This window comes from Ochlerotatus camptorhynchus, unplaced genomic scaffold, assembly GCF_037179485.1.
Source record: "Ochlerotatus camptorhynchus isolate MF236.1 unplaced genomic scaffold, CSIRO-AGI_Acam_v1.1 ptg000289l, whole genome shotgun sequence".
Classification (NCBI taxonomy): domain Eukaryota; kingdom Metazoa; phylum Arthropoda; class Insecta; order Diptera; family Culicidae; genus Ochlerotatus; species Ochlerotatus camptorhynchus.
In genome coordinates this window covers 375,290-386,380 of record NW_027040778.1, presented here as the reverse complement: position 1 = coordinate 386,380, position 11,091 = coordinate 375,290, and the positions used below count along the sequence as shown (strand labels likewise).

General features: G+C 38.0%; 2 protein-coding genes across 2 annotated transcripts in view; both read left to right on the top strand.

Moving 5' to 3' along the window:
- Positions 1-704: 704 nt before the first annotated feature.
- Positions 705-11,091, top strand: part of LOC135706708 (relaxin receptor 2-like) — a 291,102-nt gene continuing 280,715 nt past the window's right edge. The window contains exon 1 of the mRNA XM_065228358.1: positions 705-743. The gene's annotated coding sequence lies outside the window, so the exon portion shown is untranslated. The remainder of the gene's footprint in view (positions 744-11,091) is intronic.
- LOC135706703 (uncharacterized) lies at positions 3,983-6,643 on the top strand. Its single transcript, XM_065228354.1, has 2 exons — positions 3,983-3,990; positions 5,836-6,643. The coding sequence occupies exons 1-2, from the start codon at positions 3,983-3,985 to the stop codon at positions 6,641-6,643; spliced, it is 816 nt and encodes a 271-aa protein (XP_065084426.1).

Here is an 11,091-nt window from a genome sequence, read left to right as displayed (position 1 = left end):
CCTGTTTACACTGAGTGAAAACAACTACTGAAATTTAAACGGTCGTTCGTAGAAAATATAAGCAAATAGGTGATAAGAACTGTTAATTGAATTAGCGAATGTTTATGGAATGAAAATTTTGCAATCTTACGCACCAAATTGAGGGAAATCCAACAGCACCAAACCACCAGCATGTTAAACCAACCAACCGGATCAAAGAACGTGCAAGTGACGACCTAAGCCGAAAAGAAAACTCGCATTCAAAGTGAATGTGTTTACCAAAGAATAATACTACTGGTGAGTGGATCTCTTCGCCTCCCGATTTGCAGGAAAGATATCTTTTTTTGTGTGCGAAACTCATCAAGAGGAAATCAACGGAATAAGAAGAACTCTTACAATTTCCCCGGTAGATTTGTTCCAAACAAAAGCGGAAAAAGTTGCTGGAGAAAAGTTTTCTGTGCGCGAGTGCTCTACCACTGTTGTGTCGTGCAATTCTGTGATAAATATAAAACCGTCTAATTAAGTGAATTCAGCACGTTGTCGGTCGTTCAACGTTGCATTTTTTCGTCCTGACATTTTTGGAAGGTTTATCCCCAATAACAGATCTACCAAAGACGATGTGATGCTCTCTAGCTGTGATGTGTGACATTTGGCGAGGAGTTGCTGGTTTTAATTAATTAAAGTGCAGTCCATTAATTGGACGGGAAAGTTTCCCTCGTTGGAGAGTGAACTTGTTTGTCCGTTCGATTAGTCGTTGGTTTCAGGTTAGTGACTTGACATTTGTTTTTATTTTGTTTATGAAAGTTGGGTTTTCCTGGTGAATTATTTCTGTGTGACACGGCGATTTAATCCTCGCATTAAATCAGTTAGGGCCTTTTCTGGGTATGAGCCTGAGCATGATTGACCACCGTGGATGCAACTCCGTTATTGCCAGATCAGCTGTAATTACATAGAGAGCCAATAGACGTTGCTTGGGACTAGCAGTCATCTTCAATGAGTAAATACTGGTGATATAAAATTATGCAATACCAGCGAACCTCATCCGAATGCTGGTTAAGAAAGGAATGGGTGTTGGGGGTTGCAGCAGGATTCGTTTTGGTAAACGATATGCTGCATTGATGTCCTTACGATTCAATAGCGCGAAGGAGCTTGGGTTTGAACCCACGGTCTTCGGCTCAATTAGTAAAATCGGTCACCACTAGGCCACCGAGCTCCTTATATCACAATTCAATTACGATCAAGTTTTCGTTCGACTTGCTGTTATCCCGGCGGCAGCCTCACCGACGACGACAACAACTGCTCTTGAATGGATTTGAAATGAATTTCCAATCAACGCGATTTTTTTTACGGTTTGCATCATATTATGAAAGAAACCCAACTTAAAGTATAACTCTGTAAGTAATGTGAAGAAGCTTGGGATTGAACCGATGATTTTTGGCTCAGTAAGTAAAATCGGTCACCACAACGCAACCGAACTCCTTATTTTACGACAAATGTCCTGTTCAACTTGCTGTTACTACGATAAAAACTACTCTTGAGAAGGATTTGGTATAGATTTCCGATCAACACGTCTTTCCTAAAACACGAATATTATTTCTTTTACGTACTTGTTCCTCCAACCGAATTTCAATACGCTATATCTTATCTTGAAAATAAATCCAATTTACAGTAAAACTCTATAATGCAAAGGAGCTTGAGATTGAACCCATAATTATCTGCTAAATAAGCAAAATCGGTCGCCACTAGTCCACCAAGCTCCTTATATCACAGTAAAATTACGGTCAAGTTCCTGTTCAACTTGCTGTTACTGGATTTCGGTCCCGGCGGCGACCTCACAAAAGACGACAGCAACTGCTCTTGAGGAGGATTTGATGTGGACAGACACACGGACAATCTTCTATTCAGAAAGCAAAAGCGACAGGCTAGCTTGATCCGAGATTCTCAATAAAGTTTTAGGGACGTTATTTGGTATAGATTGAATTAAATTTAATCAAATAACTGGAAAGGATCTCATCCAAGTGATCTGTAATTAGCCACCCTCCATGTTTTAAAAGCTTAACATCAATCGCTCTTGCAAGTTTGCCACTTATAATGTATATGGGGAAAACGCTCCTAAAACATGTTCTGGTCATAATTAAAGTTTTTCTACAAGTTTGAGGTTTTGTGTTCTGTTAAGATTGTTGATTTAAATCATATTCATCGGGACATACTTACATATCGCCCACAAAACGCACGAAGATTGTGATTCAATCATTTATCGGAGGTATGACCAAAATAGGAACATATGGCCAATACTGGAACGCTTACCCTACATATTCAAAAAAAAAGTTAGCTTTATCACGTCATTATTTCTAAGTAAAAAATACTGAACTAAGAAATCGCAATTTAGGCCTTAATAAAAGAGATTAGCGCGATTTAAGATTTCAAACCCTCAACCCCTTAAAATCCCGACTAAGCCTCAATTGAGTAGATAACGAGAATACGGGTGTAAAATATAAATCTATAGAATTTCCATCATCGATGGGCTGAAAATAAATTTTAGTCAATAAACTCAACCTGAACGACGGCTGAACAAAGGTGAATCTAAAGATGATCTATCATAGAAGAGCTGAAAATAAACTTAAATAATTTAATTCAATCTATTTTGAAGGAAGGCTGAAAAAACAAATCAATAAACTCAGCCTGAACGAAGGCTGAAAAAAGTGAATCTAAGGATGTCTCATCATCGAAGAGCTAAACATAAACTATATTTTTTAGACTTTATTAGAGAGATTAGTTGTTGCTGGTTTTTTTGATTGTGGTGAACTTAAATAATTCAAATCAATAGATCCAATGGCAGTTCGAAAACATCTGTGTTCCAAATGTTGTGCTGTTAATTCTTCAGCTGCACGGAGAATAACGATACTTCAATATAATTGTCACTGCTTTACACCTTAATCACCATTCCCATTCTTACACTCAGATCAGCGAAAAACCAACCAAAGCTAGATAATTTTCTTGGCATGAAAGAGAAAATAAGATACATTCAACGAACTGGCCAACATTTAAAGGGATGCACATTAGACTGATGCAAAATTTGAAATTTTCGCTCCACAATGCATAAGCGGTTAAAAATTGGGTCCTGGTCATTAAGGTGCCAGTGTCATCCCAAATTTCAAAAATAAACCCCCTTCAAAATGTTTATTGCCTCGAAAAATTACCCTCTGCAAAATTTGAGCTCAATCGTATTCGATTTAAAGGCTGACTAAAAGTAAATTGGTACGCACAAAAAGACCTGTAATTCGTGATTTAATTCAAAGTTTAAAAAGTACATTCATGGTTGCTTCGCAGTACTTTTATTAAAACTTCAAAGTTACAGCATTAGATGGCTACAGATTACATTTCCCCAGTTCGAACGAAATCTCGAACCTTCCTCTTGATGAAGCCCATCAGCGCCCGCACAGTGGAAACGGACACAGAATCAGCGCATTTCTTGCATTTGGCCCGCATTTGTTGGATGTTCTTGACTGCCCCGTCGCTTCGTCGAAGTCGCTGCTTTGAAATTGCCCAGTATTTTTCGATTGGTCGAAATTCCGGGCAATTCGGAGGATTCAGTAGCTTGGGGACAAAATCAATCTTATTGGCAGCATACCGCTCCAGAACCACCTTGGAGTAGTGGCAGCTGTCCAAATCCGGCGAAAAGATGACTTTGCCCCAATGCTTGCGGATGAACGGCAATACACGCTTTTTCATGTCATCGTCAAGAAATGGTTCCGTTTTCAGGCCACAACTGCAAATCGCTTGCCAAATCATGGCCTTCTTCGTGAACTTGTCGGCAAACACAAACTTGAATCTTCCCGGCACATCCCCTCGTCCAGTCGCGATGCAAAACTTTTGACCGGGAAGCTGCTTAACATTGAGTTTGACATATGTTTCGTCATCGATCAAAGTGAAGCCCTTGTGTTTCTTCAAAACACGGTCGAACAAGAGCCTTGCTCGCTTTTTGGACACGGAATTCTGCTTCATGTGCCGGTTCGGTTGTTTACTGGCTTTGTACGACTTGAATCCTTCCCTGGCAAGAATGTTCCGCACCGTTTGAAAGTTGGTGTTGTACATTCTGGTCACATCTCGGATCCAAAGACCGGGGTTGGTTTTAATGCATATCAACACCTTGCTACGCAGCTGACGATCCCTGGTTCCAGTTTTTTCGTAGGTCAGCTGATTACTTTCCACACTCAGAGTTTCCTTGTAGGTTTTGAAAATTCGACAAACTGTTGTTTTCGGCATCTTCAGCACTTTAGCCAGCGTGGAACCGGACCACTCTGGATTTTCCAGGTGTTTGTGCACAATATTTTTTCTTCTTTCGAGTTCCATTTGATGTTATTTCTGAATGCGATCGACTACTTAGATCAAACTTGCACCAAGTTGTTCTCTATAGAAGTGTAAACAAACCAATGTCAAAGATTTTTGATTTACAACACTACCCAAGTAACAATTTAAGTTTTATAAAACACTACAAGGGTACTATAAAACAACAACTATAAAACACTGGTCAAGGCAACTTTAACTTCATTACTTCCACCAAAACCTCATGTAAACCAGAATCTGTCTAGTTGGCCCACTCTGGAGAAGGTTCTGAAGTGTACATTTCCGAAGCATTTTAAGATAGAATTGCAGTAGAAATAGAACATGACATAAGTGTTGAAAGCTATTTGAAAACCGTATTTAAACTATAATAAAAGCTGTTTGGCATCAATATAAACCTTAAAAATGCGATTTTTCCTATGTGCTTGCTAAATCTGCTTAGAATGGCATTTACCATTTCAAAGAAAGGATTCATAAATACCACCCGTTCTGCACAAATCCATTTCAACAATAAAAAAACATATCTATCACGGAACAGGACAGTATAATATATACTTCAATTTATACATTAACGAAGTGGTATATTTTTTTTCCTCTGTTCGGTACATAAAACCACTGCGACCAGTAATTTGATCTATTGTAGTATATCCCGTGTCCTTAGTTTAGTGCATGTCGTATTACTCCATCACTATTGAGAAATGATGAAGTATTCGGTTTTGATACAGTTGTCATTCTTGCCTTTATCGCAAGGAATCGATTCTAATTGAAAGGTCCCGCTATTTATACCCTTCGGAGTGTTGAAACACCCTCCAAAGGCGCGCCCCTTTGTCAGTAAAAATTGGATTCCTTAGCAAAAAAAAACAAGACATGACACCGATAATGACCATGCATCAGAACCCTAGTCTTGACCACTTCAAACTAGGAAACAACGAATAGAAGATTAGGAATCACATAGGTGAAGACTAACTAACTCATTTTTCCTTGTTTCAAGATCATCCTCGGTCCACGCAACCCGAGGACTTATCACTATCAACAAGGCATAAAAAGTAACAAGGACTAAGATGTGTTCCTTTGATTACTGTAAAATCCTGTTCCCCTAGTTTGAAGTAGTCAAGACTAGGAATCGGTGGTAGATCTTACATCCCGTAACGTACCACGAAAAGGTGATCTACCCACGTTACGGGGCAAGTGGTATATTAACAATGCTTCTAAATGAAAAAGACACTCTAATATTAGTTAACATTTTAGTGCCAGATCAAATGCATCGTAAAATGATCATTAAAAAATCATTAAAAATAAGTTCGCCCTAGAAAAACTTTGATTTTTACAAATTATTTCGAATCGTAAAGTGACTTTAACGAAGTTTTCCTTATTCCTGGGCAGGAGGTTGACACCTGTGAAGCTGACTGTAAAATCCAGAATCAGGTGAGATTATAATATATGCGACACAAATTTACTTCTTTATAGGGGAACATTTCTATAAATTCAGACCAATAACTCTGACACCATCAGGCTGTTCAGTAATGGACCAAACGAAGATGTACCAGGGCCATCAGCATTGATCCTATCTCCTGACTCTATCCAGCACAACTCACAAAACTCCAACATGATTGCAAACCAGCAGATGATTCTGGAAAACCAACAGATCATTGTGAATACCCAGCTGAAACTGATGCAAGCGCTTGCTAAAATGCAAACAGGCGTGGATTATCTGATGGAGAGCAATATGTTTGGGAATATCCAGCCAAATGATAAAACCAACATCTTACTGAAACCGGTGGACTCTCTTTCGAATCTAAATGCATTGGAAGAACCTACTGCTATGGAAAAATATATAACTAACATGAGTTTTATCTGCGGAACAGACGGCAAATCAACAGGTATGGACAGTTGCTATAAACTCGTAGATTTTTTCATTACTACAGAGTTCATGCACTTATGTTCATGGACTGGAAACTCCAAAGTAACCGATGAGAATGATTCTTTGAACGCGCAGTTTCTAGAATCTCCGGGTAAAATTCCGTTGAAATTTTACACTAATTTTCGATCGCTGTTTTTGAAACTGATTCGCTTGGCTGACAAAGATTTCACGGAAGTTAAGTGCGATGAGTTTTTCAAACGTGTAATGAAAAATAGCAAGGCAAGGCTGCAAGCAAAAACGGCATCGAAACATAAGAACCGTCCAAACAATTTGAAATACAAGTCTCGCAAAACTGAGATCTCTACTGGAAATGGTCAAGAGGAACCTACTGAAAAAAAAAAACGTTTGAATCTGCTCAAGCACCGCAGAGCTAAGTGCAACTTTTTATTAGTTCAGTAGGTACAGTTCGGATCCAAACAAGAAGTAGGTAATTGAATCTTTTAAAGTTCCGTAGTAAATTTATAATTAATTTCAGAAGCGGGAATCACATCTATTTATTTAAACGCTCTTCACCAGCTACGTAACACATCCATCCGGTCACGTCGTTTATTATTGGACCTGCGTGGAGCGTGGTATATCCACAAGCAGCATTCCCTTGCACTGATGTCAGATTTACAGACCTTTGAACACGACAAAAGTGGACACCATCTTCGTTGAACACTTGCAACAATAATCATAATAACGATTTGTTTAATCTATTTAGATAGAATGAAAAGTAAAATTAACTAGTTATTGCCAATTATTTGCCCGAACCAGCCAGTATCAGTGTATATTTCAGTAAACGATTGTAGCACCTGATGTTAGCCAACACAATGTTGGTACTAATCAGCTCATCAGTGAAGTTTGGAATACGTTTTTGTGATTCGTTTAAATGACGGTGCTCTTGTGTTTTGTTGTGCTGAAAAAGATAGAAGTCAGTAAGTTACTGAAACAAGGTGTCAACCGCACATATACCCTCAAAAAACGTCTTGGAGGAGCTGCTTCACCAAGCTTTTTCGACAAGAGCCGACTGGAACCTCTTCGGATGTACTGGAGCTGGGAAGGAGCAAATCAAATGTAATGCACTTGGTGGGTGAACAATCTGCTTAAAAAATTGCTAAAATTTAATGCTAATTTAGCAACGGACTGAAAACTGATCGTTGTTTACATTTTAACAAGAATCAGGCAGGATGACATGATTCAATGCCTTTTATATAAGGTTTGCGCCAGCAGGCTTAGTGTGTGAAATGTGCGTTCGTATTTCATTTCAATGTTTATCTTTGCACGTGAAACAACTGTTGGCAGTGACGTCAATTTCACTGTTCACAGTGTGGAATGTTGTGGTAGAGTGATGTCTGCAATATTTTTGCTTCTAACACCAGCAGCTGCCTGTTGGCCCGGACCAATGACATTTATATAAGGTCTGCACGGAGATGAAAAACTACCCAAAATTAAGTACTTTTCCCTCAATTCTGGGGTTCAGCCCAATAACCATTTGAGTAAATCGCATATAGTAGTTTCCATTTAACACCAGCAAAAAAATTACCTACTCTTAAGTATAGTCTACCCAAAATTAAGTTTAATTCACGTAAATTTGAGAATATGCAATTTACTCAAAAGTAACTTATTGGGCTGAACTAAATCGTTGGGTCGAATCTCTCGTTCCTTTTTTGACAACAATAACGAGTGCAAGTGAGAGGCTGAAGTCAATATTATGTAAAAAGAACTCAAATTTTGGGTAGTATTTTTTCTCCGTGTGGGCCAACAAAGCTGCCTGTAAACTGCTGGTGTTAGAAGCGAAAATGTTGTAAACATTGCTGAACATCTCCGAACAGATAGAAATACGTCACTTCCAACAACTGTTTCGTGTAAAAAGGTAAACATTGCAATAAAATACGAACACCACTAAACATTTGCACATTTCACTAACACCAATAAGCCCTTTGGCCCAGACCTTATATAAACGTCATTGGGCCCGGACCTTATATCCAGAACAACATGTGAAAAGGGCATACAAGCTTTTTGTAAACAAACCTTCTTATGCCCTTTTCTCGCCACCCATATGACAGCAACGCAAACCTTTAACATCACCGGGTAGGGGACACTTTCCCCTTCCCGATGATATTACTGGTTTGCGTGGGCGACCCTCGGTTGCTGAGAAAAGGGCCTACAAAGGTTTGTTTACAAAAAGCTTGTATGCCCTTTTCACATGTTGTTCTGGATATAATCGTGATTGGGTCAGATTTTCACTTTGTCACACAATATTTCAAAACTATCCAAATTTTAGTAGAATCTACTCATCGGTCAAAAGTGAAGCTACTCAAAAATGAGTAAATTAAGTTGGGTATGGCATGGACAAAATCGACCAGAATTCGAACGATGTTGTTCATTTGTCAAGTTGTCAATCTTCACCTAGTTTACTCATTTTATAGTAGCTTCACTTTTATCCAATATGAGTTGGACCAACTCAAATGTGGGTAGTTTTAAGATAGCGTGTGCTCAATAAGACATTCGAACACAGCAAAACATTTATTTTTGAAATTTACGCCGGATCAAATGCACATCAGTTATGTAATATATTGCGTTATAAGATGTACAAAGAATTTGCGAACCATTTTACATCAGCGAATAATATAATATATTATAATCTTGTATCTGATTCCGTATTATTTGATACATCGGCATGATTTATGTTGATCAATCCTACAATCTTTTTTGCTGTGTACTTTGTTGAAAGCTTTTCAGAAAAATAAAACATCTGGAGTTTTGCTGTTTATTTCTTGTTCCGCATTGGGTAATACTTTCCCGATGTCAATTTTATACAAGGTTCGGCCCAACCGGCTTATAGAGATTGCTAAAGTATGATTGTGTAAGTGATTTGTTTTCATCGGGAAAATTTTCCGCTATGAAGTTTTTTTTCCCGATGAAAACATTTTGCGTATACGTATACGTGACGCACACTACGTACGACAAACGTCAGCAATCTCTATACACTCAAAGATAAATTAAATCATAAAAGCTTAAAAAGTATGCAGTTTCCCGCTTCACCTTATTGAGTCCGAGCCATGATTACTTCGGCAATAGTCATGCATGATTAAAATCGAAATAATCTTTCCAGTATTAAATTTAATTCTTTTTGAATACTGATGTATAATCAAAAAAGATTAAAATTCAATCAAAAATTATTAAAATAGAATCTAAAATGATTAAAATTTATTCAAAAAAAGATAATCTACAATCTAATCAACCATGATTAAACTGGGATTAATATCAGATGCTTATTTTTTAATCATTCGATATGATTAAACTGAGTTTAATGTCAAATTGATTAAATTTCAAGCAAAATGGGAATAGTTCAATTTATCAGTGTAGAGCTTGCTAAAGTGTGATTGTGTCAGTGAGTTGTTTTCATCAGGAAAATTTTCCGCAAGGATTTTTTTTTCCTGATGAAAACATTCCGCGAATAAGTATACGTGACGTAGTGTGCGTACGATAAACGTCAGTAATCTTTATTGGTTTAGTGAAACGTGGAAATGTTTAGTGGTGCTCGTATTTCATCGCAATGTTTATCTTTTTACAAAAACAGCTGTTTTCTGTGACGACACGTCTGCCATTCGCAGAATGGAATGTTGTGCTGTCGTGACATCGTCATTCGCTTGCTCAGCAATTTTTACAACATTTTTGCTTCTAACACCAGCAAGCTGCCTGTTGTTCGAGACCTTGCATGTTTGACACCCTCAAATCCGACAGTTTTCGTCCCGCCAGTGGATAAACTAGTTTTCAGGTATGGAAATTTTCCGAACTTGTTCGACATATTAATATATATAATAACAATATGTCGAACAAGTTCGTTAAAGCCATTACTAAAAAGCATAAAATGTTGAAATTTATTCACCGCAAGAACAATGTTTGAAGAGAAATTACTGATTTTTTAAGAACCTCCATACCGCAAAACTAGCTTATCCAGCACTGGCGGGGCGACATCTGTTAGATTTGAGAGTATTAGCAACAATCCATACGAAACTAACGATTTTAAATTGGCTCACCACTTTAGTAGCCTATTGGTCCCAAGCAAACGATTAACGTACCCTATTCTAGTTGAAATTCTATTACTACACTATGTTTGTTTTGATTCGCTATGAAAGTTTGACAGATAACATCAGGGGTGTGTGGATTGATGCAGAACATGCAGGGGTGAGTGAAATAGCTTGGGACTGCTTGGGACCGTTGTTCTGGTACTGAGTGAGCCAAAAATAATAATGATTTTCTTCGGGACCCAGTGGTCTTAGAGTTACCTCTATGGTATTAGAGTCCAATTGTGCTTAATTAATAGTTGAATTTAGTTCTATTATAATATCGGGAAGTAGGTAATCGATCAGAAAAGATTAATAATATCAATGATTCCACCGTACACAAATCAATAACAGGTTTGTTCCGATGCGGTAGTTCATTAGCTACAACATAAAACCTATAAGAGCGCATTTTATAAATATTTACGCTCATTGTTCTCAAAACAATTAAAGCGCTCCTAGCGAGTGCCTTCTTTCTACGTTTATCCGTAGGACGAAGAAAATCTAATGGCGTTTCAATTAATCCTCTGACACGGCCATTGGTTCTTAAAGCTGCCGCCAGTAGTAATGGTGGCGTTGATGTCATAGTGATTTAAGCTTGGTTCATACGTTACCATCCACTCACGGTCATAAATAGCACGGTCATTGATTCTTGAAGCCACCGTGAATTCGCTTTCATGCACTTCCCTCTTATAATTAAATCGAGCGATAGAAAAACAACTGAAATACACCGAAACAATCATGTAAAACTCCACGCACTTTATAAATTTTCACCTACCGCAACGATACCAAACGCAT